The following is a 23,941-nucleotide window of genomic DNA, read 5'->3' as shown; positions in this document are numbered from 1 at the left end:
AGAGAATTTCTGGCCTTTCCACGCCCTGAATTTTCTTACAATGCATTTGTCAGATACCTTGCACCGGCATGTTTATAAATATATGATTAACATAACGCCATCAGTCATCTTTACCCCATGTTACCTAAACTATTTCGTTTGTGTAGATACTCTGTGCTTATTTTGTGTGTGTCTTAAATATCCTGAGTTTAGTTCTCCCCCTCCACTTTATCTATTGTAAACGTTAATTCTCTCTAATGTACTTTGGTTGTTCTTTTCTCTATGACTATATATAATTTACGGTACATGTTGCTGCATATCTTATTTATTATTCATTACTTTTTCTGTGCTTAATTCTTGCAATATGACATTTTTTTTATCACTGCCACCAAACGACTTTTATATTCAGTGTAGGAAAGTTGTCTCGAAATGATGATGGTGATGATTATGGTACTGCCAGTAATAAGTGGTGGTGGTGATGGTGGTGCTGGTGGTGATGGTGGTGGTGATGGGTGGTGGTGGTGGTTTAAGAGGATGTCCTGTGGTCTAGTGAAAAGAACAACCCAGTCGAAGAGACAGGCTTGACACCCGCATATTTTTGACCCCCAAGATATGCCTAAAGGATTTTCGATCATGCACGTGGAAGTGCCATGAGGGGAATTAAGTTGGTCATCAACCCTAAAATGAGCCTGGACTACAGAAGTATAGCTTTGCACCGTGAAGAGGGAATTATGGGACTGACTATTACTCTTTTACTTTCCATGTACAGTATAATGGTACCCTCTTGGCTAAGAAATTGAAAAAGAGAACGTTACAGTATATAGCCAAAGTGAAACAGTGTTTATATTTGTCGTGATGAAATTGATAGCTTGCTGAAAAAACTGTCGGCGAAACGTGGTACATGCACTGAATTACCATACCCTGATGATGATGATGGTCGTAACAGTGATGATGATTATGGCAGTGGTGGTTGTGTGGTGGTGGTAGTAGTGGTGGTGGTGTGAGGAGAGGTAAGATGCGTATTGTACTAAATGCTGCTGCTGCTGATGATAATAATGATGGTGATGATGTAACCGTGGTGGTGATAGTGATGATGATGATGATGATGATGATGAAGTCTGTAATTATTTCATGTCTAAACCCACAGAAAACAGTAATTTCACGGTGTACGATTTTGTCAAGCGTCTGTGTTTGTGTATGTGCGTGTTGTTGATGTCTGTGTGCATGTCTGTGGCACCTTGATATTGATAGCTGTCGTCCCCCTACACACACACACACACACACACACACACACACACACACACACACACACACACACACACACACACACACACACACACACACACACACACACACACACACACACACACACACACACACACACACACACACACACACACACACACACACACACACACACACACACACACACACACACACACACACACACACACACACACACACACACACACACACACACACACACACACACACACACACACACACACACACACACACACACACACACACACACACACACACACACACACACACACACACACACACACACACACACACACACACACACACACACACACACACACACACACACACACACACACACACACACACACACACACACACACACACACACACACACACACACACACACACACACACACACACCAGGAGCTATATATGTATTGTCGTCCGTCTCAACAAATGTTTTGGTGAGAGAGAGAGAGAGAGAGAGAGAGAGAGAGAGAGAGAGAGAGAGGTTCACTGTTTCTGCTAGCATGAAGACGTACTGTATGTGCCTCCGTATACATAACTGTTGGTCTAATTTTTACTTTTACTTATACTTTTCTTCGTATTAACAAAACAATAGGAAGACCAGGTTATATGTGGGTAGAGGCAGGTAAATGTGTATACGTTGTGTAACATTCATTCTTTGCGTTTTTTCCATATTTTTCTGTATGTATATTTACAATGCCTATTCCACTTTCCGTATCATTTCACTTCTTTTTATTCCCCGTTCATTTCCATACCGCCGTACTCTCTCCCCCTTGAGGCCACTCTTTACTCACCGTTTTCTTGGATCTACCACATAACATTTCTCTCTCATTTCTCTCCACATTTTCTCTCTACCTTGTTGGCGATTTTCTTCATTACATAGTAACTCGCAAGCTCCTACGGCTCATCCAGCTGAGTAAAATCACCCGGCGTTGGCAAGAACACAGTACTCGATAGTGGAGTTGTTTCTGCCATGAGAGCTAAAAAAAAAAAAATGAGTTCATTTAGTGCTGAACTGTTAACCACATGTATAAGTAAGCTTTTCTCGACCCCAGTACTTTCAGATTAGGTTAACTCTTTCATAAAACGTTTCGTGTCTATCGTATTTCCTGTACCTTGCTAGCGTCAAGGGCCAGCTCAGTGACACATTAGTCTGTCACTCATTTTAACCAGGAGTCACTTGTTGTACCCAGGAGAGAACTGAGCCAGACAAGAGCCCCCAGGGAGGCTCCAGTTGTCTTTCTTGTGTCAACCTGGATGCTAGGCGATATTTCCCTGGGATATATCGTTCATAAAAATTCTTAAGTTCAGAATTTTTCTATTTTTTTTTATGAATATGCAGTCAAATGTATAAAAGTACCTCTGTAAGGTCGTCTGAGGCCTCATTTGTTCCCACTTAGGTCAAGAGCTTCCTAGGGTCCGGCAGTATACACCGTGGCTGTTCTAGTTATTTATGTGATACTTCTTGCGTATATAGGCCTATGTCTCCGCTCTGTTCAGCAATTTTAGCAGCTATTTTAATGCTGATGTAGTTGTAGGTTTACTTATCTTTCCATTTTTATAGTGTATAATTTTCTTCGGTTTCACTTCCCCTTTTAATTTATGGCACGGTATTTCGGCGTATATTAATAAAGATATTTTTGCCTTTTCCTACCTTTGCATATGCCGACAGCTATATTATTAGCTATAATGTGTCTTTAAAGTTATATTCCCTTAAGTTCAGTTGTCGTGATAAGATTTAATTTAGGGTTTAAGGTTAGTTAAATGTCGTGATGACGGTGATTAAATAACAGAATAAAGATTTAGGTCGTTGTGTGGTCACGGGAGCTTTGCGATCTAATTAATCCTCATATACAGGGTTTTAGTACCCAGTTAATTAGGATTAGAAGGTAATTAATCAGTGACATGTGAAGGTGTGTGGCACGTAGGAGGACTTTTGGGCCTAAGGCAAGGGACTACAGGTCTATCCTGGGAGCTGGAGACACAAAAATACTGATGGATTTATAGCTCATTTTACAGCACTACGCCTACACTTATCAACCACGCATAATATCATAGTGAGGGACGTGGATTTTAATGTCACATTAGGGTGTCAGACCTAAACATGTTACTTCAACCCCTTCAGTATAATCCTAACCTTTCAATTATATCCCAGGTTACCCTACAGGATATTATTCATTTCTACAAGGATCGCTCGTAGTGCAAGGTTTCAAGGAGATTTGTTCTAACTCCCTGTGCTTCAAGAGGTAATAGGTAAACTGCATAAAAATAGCTAACGTCATCATGCTGAGTGGGTTAAACGCTTAGTGGGACCTAGTGAATTAACCCCATCTGTCCCATGACGTATCCTCTTTATATATTTTTATATTTATTATGCTGTCGTCGACAGAGTTTATACTGTAAAGCTAAGGTGAGACTTTTCAAACTGCAAAGGTTACGTATTACTTTTTATTCAAAAATAACAAACTAATGAGTCCTCCATCGTAAACACGGAATTACAATCTTCAAAACACGTATCTCTGTCAAACTACTATCAGTACTCCGAGTAATGATCCATCGCCTATGCAAAAGTTTTCGTTCATACATTAGTACGATACAAGGTTAACTTTTCATTTTAAGATTAATGACAGACTGATTGCAAAGTTCTGTGCCAAGGATTCACTTGTGCAGAGAGAATGAACCAAGGGCAAAAAGTCTGCAAGTTATCCATGAAAAAAATGCCAAACTGAAGATCCATCCACGCCCGGACACACTGCGCTCGCGATACTGGAGATGGAAAAGGTACAGGAAAAAGATGGACTGAGGAAATTTGATCATGACTTCCCTGCTGTGTGCATGACGGCCACTTGAACTGAAGAACTAGGATGGGATTGATACATATTTATGATCGATTCCTTGTTCTAAGTTATATTTGTTCTGGCAGGAGGAAAAAGGAATACGGAAAGATTCGGCATGATGCTGTCCTCGTCTTTCCTGTATAAAACATAGCTCCTACCGTAACGAGTGTGTGTGTGTGTGTGTGTGTTTTAAACATTAATTCGAGACATGTGATCCTGCCTTTTCCTTTCCTTGTCCTTTCAGCAAAAGCAAATCATGGCGAAGGCAGGGAATTTGTCTTAAGTTTGTCTGTGTATCTCATCCCTGGACGCAGATTGGATGAGTGTGTCAAAAGCCGAAGGCAGTGTGTCCGCCGTGATGGTAGAAGCATGCCGGGAGATTTTTCACTGCAGGGTCTAATGTAACAAAGGAGTGAGTGGTGCAGAATTGCGGCAAAGACAGAGACTAGAAGTGTGGGAAAGAGAGTCGATAAGAAAAATGAACAATTATTTCCCTAGTCTGGAAATGCTGTATGCCGTGAGCCTCCCTACATATTAAATGCAGCTATACGGTACTTTATTGAGACGTGAAAAAAAAAAAAAAAATGAAAATAAATATATAAAAGTATCGCAAATATTATGTTCCAAAGAATATGACACCACGGGAGAAGAAAGGGGACTGAGAGTGTAATATGGGGGTAAACATTACGAAAGGCTTCAAAGAAGCCCTGCAGGATGCTTTTATTTTATCATCATTATTTTTCGTTCTCATATTTTCCAGGTGTACCCTGTAACATCCATCGACCGGGTAGTTCGTGTATGTTTGGGTTCATGCTCATTAGGTCACCGTGATGTTGACGTTTCATAAAAAATCCCATTCTTAACAAGCATTCTCCTGCGTAGCCCGAGCCCAAACCCTTTATGAGGCTTCGACACGTCAGCCTGAGTATAGGTATGCTCTGAAAGGAGTTCTCTGAGTGACATAGGAGGCCTCGTGACACCATTTTTTTTTTACCGAATTATTAAGTATTTATTAATTATTTACATCTGTTCAGTATCGACATAGAGTAATGTACTGTGTAGAGTAAAACGCTGAGGAGGAATTGTTACGAACTTCCCAAAGTCACTTAAAATGCAACCATGAAACTCGATAAAATTTTTCAAGGCTGTTTATACGAGGTAGTACTGGTAGTTAATGAGTAGCACATCCAGCCTGTAACCTGCAAAACTCAGGCTCGATTCTAGGGATTGTCAAATGCTGGACATAGTTTGCTTTACCCACTGTCTCTTTAACCCAGCAGTACAACTGGGGACCTGCATGTTAATCAGATTGTTTCTGGGCGTTTAAGGGAAGAATGGGAGAGTAAAAAAAAAAAAAAATGAATGCTAGTGATAATGGTTGTAGTGCTGTGACTGACATTACGAAAAGTATATATATATATATATATATATATATACTGTATGTGTGTGTGTGTGTGTGTGTGTGTGTGAGTGTGTGTGTGTGTGAGAGTGTGTGTGTGTGTGAGTGTGTGTGTGTGTGTGTGTATGTGTATAGGAGTGGTCGAAGAAATAATGAATTACATCAGAACCAGTAATTCCATTAACTAAAAATGTTCATGTTACAACCAAGTTCCCCATATATATATCACAGAAAATGAAACTAGTGAAAAACCTGCCGGCGTGAACATGGTAGCAACATTATAAGGAAAAGTAGCCATAATAAAAGACAAAGGAAATACTGAAAAAAAAAAACAAGAGCTTTCACAGTCATATGGCGTGCACCAATGTTGGCATGCGCCACAAACAAATTCGTAGCAATATCACATAAAGCACCTGAACATGTACTTGCCCTAACAACAGGTACTCACATGCAGTACATTCCCTTGAAATGCTGTTATCCTAGCCATTACAGCGGCAACCTTGACATTCCAAATGAGATGTAGACTAGCAGCCACCAAAATGAAGGTCGTGGTGACCCTGACCATAACGATGAAAGAAAAAAATAACTTACATTAAGAAGATAAACTGAAATCCTACCTAGGTGCAAGTTGTCCATGAATGTTAATGACTCGTACGATACTACAAATGAAGGACATTTGGGTAGTATGTGACCCTGCCCGTAACTCTGAATATAAATATAGGAAGATAAACTGCAATGCTGTTTCGGTGCACAGTTTAGGAATGCTGACTGATCCGCAGTGTTGGTAGTAATAGGAAAAGAAGTGAACGTCCCTTGGACAGAGAGAACACGTGACGCTAACAGTGACAAAAATAAAGGTATACATAAGCTGGAATGCTATAGTGTACGGTGCGCTGTTGATAAATTCTTTGCAACTCGTACAATGCTCATGATAGCAGCCCAGCAATTCAATGTACTCTAAGTCATGCAATTTGGTCACACGAGAGAGAGAGAGAGAGAGAGAGAGAGAGAGAGAGAGAGAGAGAGAGAGAGAGAGGATTCCCCTAAAAAACTGAATATCCTTGACTAGTATATGACCGGGGATATAACAATGAAAAAATTGTTGAAAGGTAAATAGAAAAGCTGCAAAAGTGCATATTAACCAAGAAAGCTTACTGACTCTCGTGCGGTGATGGCATGTGTTGCGGCTGGAAAATTTGACGGAAAAAAATAAAAAACGTAAGATGCAAAAAAATTGTGAAGGTTGAGAGGGCAAAGGAAAGGCGCACCCACCCACCCTTCCCTCTCTGCATTCAAGGTCATGCACGCACACACACAGGCACGCACCCACACCCATCCACCCACAAACCCACACCCAATCCCCCCACACACAGCCACACCCAATTCCCCCCCATACCCAATCTCCCCCCACACACGCACAACCAATCCCCCCACACACACACACCCACACCCAATCGCCTCACCACACACCCACACCCAATCCCACCGTACACACACCCACAACCAATCCCCCCCACACACCCACACCTAATCCCCCCCACCCATTCACACCCGATCCCCCCACACACCCACACAAAATCCCCCCTTGAACACACAAACCGAACAAAATAAGATACTGACAATTAAAACCACCCTGTTCAAATATCTTGTGGTCAGCCCGGGGATTGAAATGGGGACCTCTTGGCTGTATGCTGAGTGTGCTTCTATTGACACCAATATTACCTCAGTGATCTGTAATCTGTGACTGACAAAGGAACTACCCAAGTGTTGTGGGTCTTGTCGCAAAGTCTGAAGGGAGGTAAGTAGGGAGAGAGGAAGAATTAGGTGGTGAGGAAGTAAAGTTCAAGGGAAGGAAAACATTTAAAGACATTCAGATAAATAATAATACAGAAGTATTTTACTGTTAGGCAAAGGCAGAACGCATCAAGATCAGTGAATTTGGTCGATGAATGGTAAATTTGCAAGAGCTGCAATTTAGTCGATATTCCAAATGGTAGCAAATGCTTCCACGCATCGGTCACTTGGTGCCTTTTAGGATACTAAATGTTGGTGTTGAGACTTATGGTTACCTTCCCCTGGTATTACAATGAAGTCTCTCTCCCTCTCTCTCTCTCTCTCTCTCTCTCTCTCTCTCTCTCTCTCTCTCTCTCTCTCTCTCTCACACACACACACACACACACACACACACACACACACACACACACACACACACACACACACACACACACACACACACACACACACACACACACACACACACACACACACACGAAAAAAAAAAAACGCTGTGCTAGAATTATCGTTACCATTTCTAACAGTACAATGACGTAATCCATCAATTTTACTCAGGTCAAGCTCGTGACGCTGTTTACAATATGTTCAGTTAAATGTTGGGCCCATGAGGACAATAAGGTTATTTCATTACTACCTTCAAACGACTTTATTCATCTTCAAGGAGATCCCTCATATTAAAGGAGCTAAGACATTTCCATTAAACTCTTCGAGGAAAAATAATCGTCTTTCCTACATTTTAGTCTTGCCACCAGACGATTTTCTTCTACTCAGGACGGACATCTTGAACTGAAGAGAATAATGCTGCTTTTCACTCTAGCATTCCACCGTTTATGAAGAGGCAGTGTGTGTGTGTGTGTGTGTGTGTGTGTGTGTGTGTGTGTGTGTGTGTGTGTGTGTGTGTGTGTGTGTGTGTGTGTGTGTGTGTGTGTGTGTTTACGTAAGATATAAACGTGTAGTGTAGAGCAGGGTTAACATTGCGATAAGACACACGCACCTACTTAGCCAATCTCCCTTTTCACACCGTAGAAATGCAATTACTAGACAGAAAAATGTAGGATCGCGATTAACACCACCTTTGCCTTCCCAACCCTTGTTGTTGTTGATGTTGTTGTTGCTGTTGTCGCTGTCGTTGTTTTTGTTCGACGCTCATCTAATGAATGCAGTGAACTAAAGGTTTAAGTTTTCTTTTTCCTGCTGTCCATCCTTCCCCTCTGTGGGGGAGGGGGGAGGGAGAGAGTTGAGAGGCTTTTAAATCATACCAAAGCTTTATAAGATCCTGCCCAAATAACTAGTAGTACCGCAAGCTGTATTCTCGTGAGCTAAGTACATTACCCAACATGTCTTCAGCGATGTACTAAGTTGATGGCACCTCTTAGCCTTCAAGCTTTTTACCGCTTGAAATTCTATAAGCTGAATAAAATTCTCCTGGAGCTGGCATGAATAAAATACTTAGGCTTACAGTGTCCAAAACAGGGAAAAAAGTTTAAGTCTACTCTGTTTACTTCAACAAACTGCCATCTCTCCCTCTCCCTCTTTGATTCAGCTCAGCAGCTGAACCAAACGACGAACAGTAGAATATGGTGCTACTCACGAGGAAGCATTATGGATGGGAAACTGAGACACAGTTGTGTTATTCTACCACGAGCTACGCAAAACAGGCTGCAAAAAGAAGAGAACATGGGGCAAGTTAAAGTACACGCAGTTTGTTGCTAGGTCAAACGCAATAATAAAGAGCACTGACAAAAACAGAAATGAGCTAATCAAGTTTTCAGCTCTCTGATTTAACGTAAAATGGTTTCTCTCTACTGGAAAAAAGGTAGAGGCTTATTCTAATGATTATAGTCACGTGACTCCAAATCACTACCATGACGCACTTTTCTATTTCCTCCTTTCTGCTGACAGACGACGTTATTTAGCTTAGGGCAGACTTCTAGTAGAGAAGGGGTTAATGACGGCTGTATATTTAGCCTAACGCCTCCAGTCCGAAAAGTCTGGGAACCGAATAGTCATCACGAAATAGCAAGACTGAAATACATGTCACTGAGCTGAAAGAGCTACCGGGTAATTGAGATAATTTTCAACCCTTTGACAGCTGAGAGTTCTCTGTTAAATACCCTCGTCTGAGTTTATTCTGAGCACTATAGTGCATCAATTAGCGACAAAATTAAGGGGACGGGGAGGGAAGGGGGCGACCTAGACTAACTGCAAGGTCAGCATGAACCATAATTTAACACCTACTGCAAACCCAAGCGTCATTCCTTCGATACCAATTGACTTACCCGGTATAAGAAATTTAGAAATAAGTGGTGGAGGTGCTGCGTGTTCTAATGGAATTCCCTGATATCCACCTGATGTAAAGTCTTCTGGCAATTTCGGCAAAGACATTGAATTAATAAAAATCGAACACTATTTTCACGCATACCAAGAGACGATTGGTATCACATTAAGTCCTACTCATATTGCCGTTTCAAGTTTTCTTCTAAAATTCTATGGTATTAATTTGACGTGAAGCCTTACAGCCACTCTGGCATCAACACTAAATTGCCAGAGTTCGAACATTATGTTTACCGGTACATACATTACGACAAGACTGGTGTCGCATTCATGTGGAATTGCAGGTTTTGTTGCACCACTTCCTTTGCGATTCATTTCGCATATTGTACAATCTCTGATCTGCTACGTTTACCTTTTTAACATTTACAAAGTCTATATAAAATGCACACGAGGACAACGATATGTACCATGCGGAATAAACAGCTATGGAAGAGGTTCTACGAAGGCTCCAAAGCCACTTAAAAAGAGATCCGCTGTCCTACTCATCCTTCTGTTTAAAAATTTTGACTGCTGAATTTCCAGGAACAATGAAGAACACATGTCACCAACAACAACAACAACAACAAATGTAGCCTACGTTCTTGAAGGTTATCTATTTGACTCTGAATAGACAACAGTGTTTACTTCCATTCAGTCCCGGGCAAAAATTCCTTTACATTCCGAGATTCCAAATTAATCTTTTCAATCCGATGAGTACTTTTTTTTTTTATGTGCTATTGTCACATCCTAACATTTCGGACAAGAGGATTTAAACACAGCTTTCATTAATCCCAATATGGGAATACAATCGACTGAAAGGAACAGGATAAAACCAAAGTCATTTTACCTTACTGAAGGGGTTAATGAAGCTAGAATCCTGCCGATCTAATTACTGCTGATCGGCTTGGGAGGAACTCATTAGGTTTTTTCAAGGTTTGGTAGCATTGATATAAAAGGAAATTACGACACTGGAGGGATCAGAACACTATATATATACCACATCTTTCAAAATACTGCTCCTCTTACTGAAATCTATCAGCACCTTATCACAGGGTAATTCGTTCCTCAATTGTTTTGTTCTCATTGGCCCTGTCTATAAAATACCGCATTCCAGAAAATATGCTTTCTCGTTTCCTTTCACAAAAGGACACTGACTGACTGACTGACTGACTAACAAAATCACAGACTCTCTCTCTCTCTCTCTCTCTCTCTCTACGTGTGATACATAAATCCAAATTAATCTCACTTTCCATTTTCAGTTCAATCCTTTACCACGTTGCAGCAGCATTACTTATATGTTCCGTTTGGGAGAATTTTCTAAAGTTAATAACCAGCAACGTTAAAGTCTGGACCAACGAGTTTCATGTCTAAGTCTATAAGCGATGGAAGTTGACGTGCAATAAAACCACCCAATATAATCAGTCTGTTTATCCAGCTATCCGCCGACTAATATTTGTCTGTCTCCGTACCCACCTACCCATCTTACCCATCTATTTATTCATTCATTTATTTACCTACTTATATCTATCTGCTTTCTTACTCACCAACCTACTTACCCTCCCATTCAATTATCCACCTACTCAAGTGTCTACAGTACCTACTCCTATCTATCTGCCTTCTTACGCGCCAACCTATCTATCCATCCACCCATTTATTCATCTGTTCACCTATTCGTATATTTGTCTACTACCAACCTGCTTCCCTACTAAGTCCTACCATCAACCAAAACTACTCTTATCGATCTATACCTACTTACAAACCCACTGTACCTTCCCTACAAACCTCCACCATCAACCCATCCACGTACTCTCGCTCTACCCTTCCACCATCAACCAATCTACTCTCATCCATCTACCTACTTACCCACCACCCTATCTACTCTGCTAACCCCTACCTCTTCACCCCAACAGGAGGGGTATGCGGCCGTGCACCTGGCAGCAATGTACAGCAGAGAGGAGACCATTCGACACCTTGTGCAGAAGAAGGCCGACATCAATGCTACGGGCGGGGTAGGTATTGGGGTGATGGGATGGGGATGTGGGATTAGACAAGTGGGATAGGCATATGGGATGGAGGTCTGGGATTAGGTTGGGTTTGGGATAGGGATGTGGGATAGAGATGTGGGTTCGGGCAAGTGGGATGGAGGTAGGGAAGTGGGATGGAGGTTTAGAATTAGGGTGGGTTTGGGACTGGGATGTGAGACTGAAGTGGGTTAGGTTTAGAAAGGATGAGGAGCGGGACTGAGGTGGGTCTGGCTTTGGGGTAGGGATGTGGTACTGAAGCGAGTTTGGTATGTGGGACTGAGATGGGACTGGGATATGAATGAGGGACGGAGATGGGTTTGGAAAAAAGATATGGAACTGAGGTGGGATTGCGATGGGGCCTGCGGGACTGAGGTAGGTTTGGGATGGGGATGTGCGGCTGAGGTGGGTTTGGAATGGGAATGTAGGATTAAGATGGGTTTGGGATGGGGACGTGGCTGAGGTTTTAGGATGGGGATGTCAAAATGAGGTGGGTTTAAGCAGTGGGCTGGAGATGTGAGAGCCGGATGGAGATGTGGGTGTGGGACGGAGATGTGGGTGTGGGATGCACCAGTGAGATGGGGATGTGGTACTGAGGTGGGTTCCAGGTGGGGCAGTGGGATGGAGGAGTGGGCTAGAGAGGGAGACTAGAAGTGTACTGTCGGGAAGGGGATGGGGTTGGGGAAAGAGATCCGGGAGTGAATTGAAGAACAGGGCTGGCGTGGGAAGGTGGGATTGGGTTGGATTGGGATAGAGTTCTGGGATTGGGACGGAGTGGATTGCAAATGGAATTCGGATGTGGGAAGAGGAGTGTTTGGCAAACTGAGATCGAGAAACTAGGATGAGGACGTGGGTTAGGGGAAGGAATAGGCTATGGAGTGAAAGTGGGGCTGGAGAATGGAAGTGGGCTTGGGAAAAAAGACTGACGGTGCTGGGGTAGGGAATGAGTTTGGGAAGTGGAAGTTTGCTGTGACAATAAACTTCTGGAGTGTGAAGGACTGGGTGGGGAGTCTGGGGTGATTTGGGGAGTGGGGTGGGTGATGGAGAAGGAGGGGAAGGGAATGGGGTGGGAAAGGGGGTTGTTTGAGAAATGGAAGCTGGAGGGGGTTCCCGAAAGGAGTGACTTGGGTAATAAAGTAGGAACTGAGAAAGTGGAGATAAGGGTAAGAGATATCGAGACGCACGGCAAAAATTGGACTTAGGTATGAGAATAGGAACAGGACAGCGGCAGAACAGTGAAATGCAAAAATAATACAGTAGCTTACTGGAAAAGTAACAGTCCGTAGGTATAGGTGAGGAAGTAAATAGGTCATATAGTAACGAATATTATATGGCATAGATATTGAATGATGAGGTAGGGAAAGAGAACCAATCAAGAGCAGGCTACTAATATGAGCGAGCCGGAGTCAGCAAAAAGGTAATAGCACAGAGCATAATGGGCAAACTTCATAAATCAGCCTGACAGGAGTAATTTGTAGTAAGTGTAGTAGGTAACAGGAAGGTAGGGTGGACAATACTGCTCCCTTTTTAGTTCATCAACCATGAAGCTCTTACATGATGTTCTGTAAAGTTGGTTTGACTCCGAAGACTGCATCACTGGGTCGCTAGCCTTTCCACACACTCTCGTTATTATTCATACTGAAGTGTATCAATATCTATGTCCACAATTGTACAACAGTGAAAGTCATAATTATGAGGATAAACTGAAGTGGGGGATATTGGCTTGCTGAATGGCAAAGCTACAACACAGTCACAGAATTGACTGGGTATTCGTAAGTCTAACGATTCATGAGACAGGGATGTCAGAAATGAGAAAATGTACCGTACAGCAGTGTGAAAGCTGTTGTCTAGGAGAAGCGAGTTAGTCAAGACTTTTTTTTTTTTTTTATCATGGCCATAGAGTCCCATAAGAGCAGGTGATTTGGGATGAGTTAGAGTGCGCTTACAGCAACAAGAACAGGATATAATTTCTTTATTGGAGTTCAGTACGTTCAGACCCATAAGTTCCTCCCTCATTATACCCAGCTACAGACAATGAAGTTCATATATAATTCGGTCATGCCCGTTCATAACCGAGAAAAGAAAATTAACCTGAGTTCACTAAGGGTTGAGGATGTATTCTGACTGGCTTGAGAACTTAACACCTCTTCCTTCGTGATTACTTCTGCACTTTAAACCTCAGCATCCTGCTATGTGTTATTCGATATTAACACGATATATCTAACACGGAACAGAATGCTAAGGTGTAATATGGAAAATGAATCGCTGAGGAAGAGGTGCTCCGAACCATTCAATGCCATCTAGATTACTGCTCTCACCCCTAACCTTCATACCTACAGGTGGGTAGGCTATGAGGAGTGGGACTATTGGCCAAAAAGACTAACGAAACTCATTATGAAATTAGAGTCAAAGTTTGGATATTAATGATGTGGCTGAGTGATATGCGACGAATTAACTACTGTACTTCGTGAATTTCACTAAGGATTTCTTGGAATATTTTTTGGTTAGTCGAGACAGACTCATTTTGTTGATTGGTAGGATTTTTTTTTTTTTTACTTAGCTAGAGGGTAACCTTGAAGCAGGCCATGTTCGTGTTTAGGCAGGGTCAGTGGAAACAGCAATCAGTGTAAGTTGGGTCTTCAAGGAAAAGAAAGTTAGCACGAAACACTTTATAGCGAGAAGTCAGGTTGGGTGGGACAGCAACACTGGGTGGGCTAGCTTCCTCAACCCCTTCATTCCGATGACGTATGGCCTTATTCTTGTTATTTCTCTCTCACTTCGTTCAGCTTTGGAGAGACTTTTCGAACTGTAGAGTTTAGGCATAGTATTTATTTACCCCATTCTTACACAGCCTTTCCCCTAAAAAAGAAAGTGAAAGTTTCAAGAATATCAATACCACACGTCATCAGGTTGAAGAGGTGTAGGTTATTACTTCACTGCAATGACGTAGTGAACTGGTATGCATGTCTTTGTACCCTGTAACTAACATCTCCACTGGTTTAAATCTCTTTTCTGAGGTCGCAGTGGCAAATAGCGATCGTGACGACTGTACTAATACATCATTACAGGTCAACATTTCACATATGAGAGGTCTCGTGCAGATGTTTTTTTTATTTTACTCGCTTTATTGTGGATGAGTTTCTTATGCTTCTATAGTAGTAATTCATGTGAGTAAAATATCTTAGGGTTCTATTTCCTCCATTTCTCATATATAACTGATAAGCCACATACACTATTTTTAACGTATGCATTTAGTTTTTCAGGATTATTTCTCCCAAGATTTTGCACATCATTAAAAGTCAACATTTCCTCACAGCTCTCGCTCACCATTTCAAATACGCCAACGAGGTCTTGCACACTCAGTATTACTTATTTTCTAATTTATTAATTTTTGAAGGATGATTTATGCTTCCAGATTCACACTTCATTACTGGTCAGCATTTCTTAACAAACCTTTTTCCACTATTTTACATATATACTCCTATACGACAGAGAGGTCTCAGGCAATTAATACTACGATTTCTTGTATATGCTTTTCAAATTTATTTTTTGTATGATCCATGGTTTACACACCATTAGAGATCAACTCTTCTTAACATTCCTACCTCCGTAATTTTATGTGTACGACAATGAAGTGTCATGAATTTACGATACTGAATTCCTTTTAACTGCGCATACAGCTTTATTAATCAGAATTAGCTAATACTTCCAAACTACAATCCCTTCTGGTGGTAGGAACAATAACTCCAAAACTTTAATCCCGTTCACGGTCATTTTTCCAGCACCTGCCAAACTCCACTCCATTACTGTGATGAAAAACTGTGGACTGACGGGGTTACTAGGGTCCGGGGAAACGCTGAGGGAGACGATTTTAGCGCTTAACCTTTTGAGTCTGAGTACGTAATTTTTATCTAAATCTTGCTCTCTCCAAGTGAATGAATTTAGTTTAGGACCGAATTTTCGAACTGGAGGGATTTGACATAGACTTGATAAACACTAACGGTACCAGAGGGCCTTGCTATGGTGAATAAAATCTTATGTCAATGGCATGGAAGAATATGGCATCGTATGTAAGGGGTTGACCTGTTCTGCCTAAGACGTCATTTTCATCTTCTTCCTGTCTCCAGACGATTTTACGTAACCTAGGGGTGATTTCAAACTTAAGAAGTTAGACACAGCCTTTATCAGTCCTTGCAAAATGAGAAGTCCTTCCTTAGATGAAATCGTTTGAAGGTAGCAAGAATACAAAAGACGTCCTCTAGCTAAAAGAGTTCATTTTGTTTACTGAGAGTCTGAGGGTTAACATATAAACTCGCCTTTGTCATCCCCGTTTCCCAGGATCCTATAGTCGGCTTTTTTTCGCCTGACGGAACTGGACCACTCCCATAACATGAACGCTACGTCCTGGATGCACGATATTCAATGACCCTTAGTTCTGATGTTACTGTATCGTGTGTTTTTACCTACAGGATATCTCTTCGCCCTTTTGCCTCATTTGATGGCAAAGTATAGTCAGACTGGAGGATAAGTCTGACTAGTAACAAAGGAGACTCATTCCTATTATACAACTAAGGCTCATCAAATTTCATGACACTTCGATTTTAATGTATTCAAGTTTTGGCAGTAGTCAAAGTGAGACAGGTAGAAACACAAAAGTGATTCTAATTAGGAGAGGCCAGATGACTAGGGGAATGTTCGACCGCGACTGTTGAACGAAAGTAGGGCTAAAATATATCTGAAAGAAGGCTCAAATCTATACACATCATCTTGCATTTTATAGCCCTAGGTTCAGTGTTACCATAATTTACACAATTCTGGTTAATTCCTTCAGATGTGAATAATACAGATAATTTCTAATCATGATGCACTCGACACAAACACACTACACACGATCAAAACAATGGCTGATTATGTATTGTATTATTCTTTTCTTTGATATAAGTGGTATGAGAATTTTTATGAAGCACATAATTTGAAACGAAGAAAAACAATCTAGCACAAGGAAGAAAAACAGCTTGGTAGTGAGAGTAATAAAATGTATAATATCTCTGAATGGAAAATTTACGTCTCGGAAATGGAGCCAAGCTGTAAGGGATTTTTAATGATTTGTCTCCAAGGAAAATAGCGTTGTAGTACAACAAGTATGATAAAATAGAGCTCAAAAAGACGTGAGGAGTAAGAGTAATAATGTGTTGGCTCAAAAAATAAAGGAGAGAAAAAAGAAAACAAGAACAAGCACGAGAAATTAAATACTTAACCTAAATGGAATATACAGAAAGCGAAAGGCGTTAAGAACTCAAAGAGGTGACGAGTAAGAGAAATGACGTGGTACATCTTAAAAAAGAAAAAAAAAAGAGAAAGAAAGATAAATGAAAAATGCAGCCTAAAATGAATATATCTCAAAATTTTGAGAAACGTGTTACATATCAGAAAAAAGACACTGAGTAGTAAGAGATTTTTTTCTAGAATAAAAAGAGCCCAGTAGTGTACATGCAGAAAATCAACGTTTTATCTCAAAGGAAAATAGACTAATTGTAAGTTGAATGCCTTATGCCATCTCAGAAGCAAAGACTTTTAGTAATAGAAATTAATATATCGTATATATCGTCTCATAAAGGAAAACACACTGATAGTAAGAGAAATACGACATGACGCATACTGGAATGAACTTAGTCGTAAGAAACATTAAAACGCTTAGTATAGAAAAAAAAAATGTCTAAAGCATAAGAAATACAAATGTATCTTAGAAAAATAACCCAGTCGTAATTGAAGTAATATATGCTACAGAAATAATGGCTCAGGGAATGTCCAAGGAAGGAAAACATGCTACTAGTAAGTGAAATAAAATGCATTACGTCTCACTGGAACAGCGCCTGGTTGTATGAGTTAAGGGTAATGTTTCACCGTACGTGCCAGAAATATTAATACCTTAATAAGAACATTATGTTATGTTAGATATCGCTGTACAGTTTCAGGGCCGAATACATAAAAACTCTTAGCCAGTTTCTACGGTACACAAGTCTCCAAAGCAGTTAATTATCAGGATTAACCTTGCAGTGGTTTATATTTCATTGTAATATTCACTCTAGTTTGGCTGTGAAGTGTTTGGATGCTATAATGGTGAAGATGAAAGTTTGAACATGTAATCTTTGGCACAACTTAGACTAAAAATATTTATGACGACAGCCCTGTCCTTCCAGTGTCCATGCTATGGTAGTTATAACATTACAAATATTAACATTCCGCTTCTATTATTAGTGCAGTTTTATTACGCCTATTATTTTTACAGCCCTTACTACTAACATTTCGTCCTACTTTTGAACTCTATTGTCCTATCCAGACCGTAGTGGTTAAGGGCTGGGCAACTCACTCTAGACATTTTAGGAGTGATCAGCCGCCCCTCCGTAAATGGTATTACGGTATGTGCCAATAAACTCTAACCTTCTCTTAGATTTAAACCCTTATGGACTTTTCTTTTCTTTTTCTTTGCATTAGAATATACTCGTATAATCTAGTTGACCCACCATAAACAGGCGTTTATTTTAGGGGGTTATATGGTTACCATGTACTACATTGATATGGCTTCCTAGTTTACAGGAAACCATTTGGTTTGCCACCTCCGAATAGTGTCATATACAAATAGCCGTACACTTACTACACCTGTTACCATCATCAACACCACCATTATTAATATTAGCAGTACCAACAGTGTCATCCTTTTTTGACAGTCATTTCCCACTTGCACTCCCACCATTTACTCCCCAAAACTATCAGCCAGCACACATGCCAACACACACGAAGGTCAATTACGCTCAGGCATTACGTTAAGTGGCTTCCCCCACCCTTCCCCCAGTGTGTCCACTCCACGAAGCCACATTACCCAACAACATTCCTAGTACAAGTAGAGGGACACAACAAAATGGAGCCAATATTTGCCTGTTGACGAACTGTGCTGGGTGTGTCGCCTAATGCCTACCACTCAGCTATGACCTCCAAACACCCACGCATTTAGATCCTTCAGGGCGATGACATACCTTGTCTCACTGTTGTTACCGACAAACGATTACTGGTTACTGAAACTGAGACATGTATTACAAAGAGGGGAATATGAACATTTTTCATTAATTACCGCTGCCACCAGTTGAGTTTCTTCACTCTAGGAGAGAACTCTGTGTGAAGAAGTAAACATCTCCTTAAGCGGCTTCACTCAAAAAAAAATGTCTATTTCCTTTAATTTTGGTTACTGGTTGACTATTTCATTCACCCTGTGAAAGAGATATCCGACTGAAAGGGTTCATCTCCATAGTATGATGACTTCCATTTTTACTATATGTTTGTTGCCAAAAGAAAATTATATTTACTTAGGAGACACACCTCGTTCTGAATGAATTACTATAACAATCCCCCGGTTCACCAACAAACACGGACAATACTTTTACTACTGCATCATAAGGCCATTAGGAGGCTCCAGTGTCGCCATTCCAGGAACACCCACACGCTATTCCCACAACCCATTTCCACAGCACTTCCGTTGGCTTGATAGTCCCTCCTAGTTCCCAGCCCGCTGTTGCGTAGTTGCCCATGCATGCAAGTAAGGATGTTTACTGCTTTTTTTTCCGCGTAAATTATGGTACATTAACAGACAGCGTAAAATTTACTAAAAATTAACACACTCTCCCCCCCCTTCTCTCTCTCTCTCTCTCTCTCTCTCTCTGTTGAACCATAACATCGAAAGCTGAGTGAAAACGCAAAGCTGACTGAAAAATCCACGTACCTGTACATATACCCATGTATTTATTACAGAAAGTTTTATGCTACAAATCTGAAAATGCTTCTGAAGGAGAGAACTGTTGTACTAAAAAAATATCGCCCATGTTACGGCACTAACTTTGTGCTGTCATCCCTCTAACCTTCCCACGGCTAGGATTACACTCAGCTGAACAAAATCACCTGATGTAGACCTTAAAATGTGCCTAGGTATGTTCACTGTACTTAAGGGTACAATCAAAAATGTTTCCAAGCATCTGACTACTAAGATTTTTCTCAGTTGAGCAAAATCGTCTAATTTTAGCCTCCACCAAAAAAGATAACAGAGCTCTTCAAAGTCTTATACCACAACTAATACAGTCACTTCAAACCGCCCCTTCCCCACCCCATACACTGCACTTTTCCATTTTACTATACAATAACACAACTCCTGATCACCTGCCATAAATCCAAGTACATTTCATATATCATAACTCTCAACCTAACCTAGCCTACTCCTTGTCGCCACTCCACATCTGATGTCACAATTCTTAACCTAACCTCATCAAGCCTACCCTAACCTACTTTACCTACCCTACCCTGCCCTTCCCTGCCCTGTCTTGTGTTGCCCTGCCCTGTCCTGCCCTGCCCTACCCTACCCTACCCTAATCAATTCTTCCCTAACTTACCCAACCCTTACTATCTAACCTAGCCTGACCTGTACTCTATCCGTCTCAACTCCTACTCTAACCTAACAAGCACTCCAACCTCAATCACAACTCCAAAACAGGGCCCTCCCCACTTCCACCCATTCCCTCTTGTACTGTACTCCACATTAAACCATCAGTCACCCGGTAAACACCGTGTACCCTAACAGCCATAAGTAGGAGTGGACAATTTATTAAAGAATTAGCCCTGTACAGTATTACCTTCCGCCCAAACTAAACAATTGTTATTTCTCCGTTTCAACGTTCTTTCATTGTTCTTCCTTATTTTGATTTCCCCCCCTCTCTTCCTTCCAGTAATAAGCGCTGTATTATATTCCAGTAAGTCTTAAGACTCATTATTTCTCCGTGTTTCAAGCTCAAATTCTTTTTCCTCAGTATTTCTCCTCCATTTAGCTGATTTTTTCCCTCCATAGCCCCTAGTTTCTTGCTTTTATATTGTTCCTCCTTATCAAGCTTTATCCAACTTGTTCTCATTAGTACTCCTTGTTTCATCCTGATTTTTGGCCAGCTCCATGCTGCCCTTATTGTTAGTCGCGTTTTCTTTCTTTCTTTTTTTCTTGCATTCTTTCTTCTTTAATTGTGGCAGGCACTTCTACCCTTCAGAATTAACCGATTCCGACCCAACCTGGAAAGAATGACCAGCGAATGACCTAGTTGTGTCAGCAAGGTTTGGTTGCTAAGCAACAACTCGTTGCCTAGCAACGGCCTCAAACCCGCTTTTTTCGAACTTTTCACGTTTTGAGCTGTAAAAGCATTCCTAATGGGCGTAGAAAGCTCTGACTTCTTTAGGCATAATCTTGAGATCATTCCCTATCGGAAGTGAGCCATCATTTCCCACTCTCTCTAGTTTTCGAGTGGCAACCCTGCGAAGATTGGCCTCAGCATCCTTAGCAATCAGTACCAGTTTTCAAAAATGCCCCCCTAGTTCCCCAGCGGCTTGATGGAATTTAAGCAAAGCTTGCATGCTTATAGGCGTTGACTAGTACTACAACCCCCTATTGTACACCCATGTGCTACATTGGCCAGGTCAGGGGTCAAAGGTCATCAATTGCGAAAAAAATTAAAATAGCTAAAATCACGACTTTGCTCGCGCGAAATGTTAAAGCTCCAAAGATTATTAAGCCAGGGCCATGATTCTTGGGTGTAAACTTTTACTGGAGTACTTCCATACAAGAATGACATTCAGAGTCGAAACTCACTTCCAGTCGCTGGCAGCGCCATCTAGAAGTTGTACCTCTGGTGGGCCATTTTGCGATTTTCATGTTACCTAACTCCACAGAGGGTGGATGGAATCGAATGAAACTTTGCATACCTATGGACGTTAATGAGTACTACAAGTGAGCTTCGTACATGGATGACCTTTATCCGCCAGGTCAGGGGTCAAAAGCCATCATCTGCAAATAATATGAAAAGCGCTAAAATTATGGCCTTGTTTGCACGAAATGCCTATGGCTCCGAAGATTATTAAGCCAGGGCCATGATTCTTGAGTGGAATATTGTACTAGAGTACCTCCATATAGAGATGGCTTATATTGTCGAAACTTACTTCCGGTCGCTGGCAAAGCTTGGTCTGCTTAGAGCTGGCCATCGTCGCCTACCGGGTTGTTTTCTCTAATTTCTCAGCTTCAGTTTTCTTTACTTTTATTTCTCTTTAAATTTCGCCTCTTACTTCTGATCTTTGAAGTCGTGGTATTATATCCTAAATTATTCCACCCTCTTTCAAACCTTTATCATTTTTATTCATCCAACTTTCAAAATTTGTCCCACTTTATTCACATATCTCTTAAGTTTTTACCCTCTTTATTTATCCATCTCTTTAACCATTACCGTCTTTATTCATCCTTCTTCCAGGCTTTTTCACCTATATTCATCCCTCTTTCAAGCTTTCCTCCCCTTTATCTCTCTCTCTTTCTCTCTCGCTCTCTCTCAAGCCTTTATCCCCTTTATTCATTCCTTTTAACTTTGCCCCCTTTCTTTTCATATACTTCTGCTATTGGAATTAACCAGTCTTTATTCCTTCATCTTTTATTCCATTCACTAACCCTACATCACCTCTCTCTCTCTCTCTCTCTCTCTCTCTCTCTCTCTCTCTCTCTCTCTCTCTCTCTTGTACCCTTGCGATCATTAATTCTTCCTCAATTTTCCTTTCATTCCTACCTTCTTTCCTTCCTCACTCTATTCTCCCCACCCCTCGCCTTATCCTACCCATCTTCCTTCCATCGCATTCGCTTTCCTATATACCATACCTCTCATTCCTTTTCGTCACTTGCCTTCTTCTAGCATCACTCTTTCCTTTCCCAGCCCCCTCACTTTTATCACCAAACCCTCCCTAATACTCCCTCCCTCTTCTGCCCACACATCAACCCCTGTATTTCCCTACCAGTGCTCCGTCCCCCCATCACTAAATCTTCTAAAACTCTACCTCCTACTCCCACTTTCGTCCCCAGTTACTCCTCCAACACCTCCCTCTGCCCCATCCCCATCCTTCAACTTCGAATTAATTCTCTCCCTCATCTACCTACATCTCAATCCCCTATTCCCCTCCGATACCCCTTCACTCTATCCCCACCCCTTTTTAAATTATTTAACCCTTTGAAAATTTCCTGTTTCATCTACCCTCACCTCCACCCCAATGTCACTCCTAATACCACCTCCACCCTCCCCCAACCCAGTCCCTAGCCCCATAATCCCCCTCCAATATCCCATTCCTTCCCTCTACCCCTACTCCCTTCACGCAACTCCCTGACTCCCTCCCTATTCCACACTCACCATCCCCTCACCCACCTCCTAAACCCCTCCCCTATCCAGACCCCCTACCCAAACCCCTCCCCACACTCCCACCCTCTCGCTACCCCCTCACTAGGTCAATACATCCAGAACATGGCGGTGGACAAAAGGTTCCTGTTTCCATAATGAGTGGGTGTCCAGGAAATATTATCTGTGGACGTATTCTTGGTGCAGTAGCAGACTTTGTACATCAGTGCCTTTCCCTTGGCGATTAATTTTCCATTTTACAACTTTTTTTTTTTTTTTTTTTTTCCATTTTTAACAGGATGTTATGTATGGGCTGTATTCTAGGTGCCACAGCAGACTTCGTGGCGCTTGTTCCTTGTCTATTTGCTTTCATTCTCATATCTTCCTTTCTCTTCTAAGTTATGTTTCTCTGTTGAATATCGACACAGTTGGCATTGGTATCATACAAGAGGACTATTAAGGTGTGGTGTGCAAAATAAGTCGCTGAGGACGAGGCGTTACGAAATCTCCATAATAATACAGCACAGCCCTATGTAGTCCCTTCACCTTCTATCCTGACGTCTTACTGTGTTAATTCCTTCAGCCTCAGGTCATCATTTTCGTCTCATTCTTACTACTACCACAAGATTCTATTCAACTTGAGAAGGAACTCTCGTGGTGGAGGGGTTAATCAAAGCTATAGCTAATCCCTCTAGTAGGAAGTCTTTAACCTATCTAATCCTTTTGGTTTTAATTTTTTAAGCTAATTAATCCCTCTAGTTTGATGTCTGATTTGATGCCTATGTTATCTTCAACCCGAGGACGCCCTTTTTATCTCATTTCACCAACATCCAGATGATTTTATCCGGCTTAGAAAGGACTTAGTGAAGGAGTTAGTGAAAGTTGTAACTAACCTCTATAGTCTGAAAGGCCTATCCGTAGCTGAATAAAAGAGTCACAAAATAGCAAGAATTAAACAAAATTGACATCTGTGGGCGAAAGGTGCTAACCACTAATTTCTTTGTCGCTACCGGTACTAAACACTAAGCTACGACCATCTCTTTATTCTAGTTCTCTCACAAATTTGTATTTTTTTTC

At 41.3% G+C, this 23,941-nt stretch overlaps 1 protein-coding gene across 1 annotated transcript in view; it reads left to right on the top strand.

The window, feature by feature from the left end:
- nompC (no mechanoreceptor potential C) overlaps positions 1-23,941 on the top strand; it is a 323,022-nt gene that overhangs the window by 192,236 nt on the left and 106,845 nt on the right. The window contains exon 3 of the mRNA XM_080275921.1: positions 11,526-11,624. Within this exon, the coding sequence (XP_080132047.1) occupies positions 11,526-11,624 (99 nt within the window). The remainder of the gene's footprint in view (positions 1-11,525; positions 11,625-23,941) is intronic.

The sequence above is a fragment of the Coenobita brevimanus genome, chromosome 63 (genome assembly GCF_032717465.1).
Source record: "Coenobita brevimanus isolate Jiangsu-jjx chromosome 63, ASM3271746v2, whole genome shotgun sequence".
Lineage (NCBI taxonomy): Eukaryota > Metazoa > Arthropoda > Malacostraca > Decapoda > Coenobitidae > Coenobita > Coenobita brevimanus.
The sequence above is the reverse complement of the archived record's forward strand: the minus strand, read 5'-3'. Positions and strand labels throughout refer to the sequence as shown.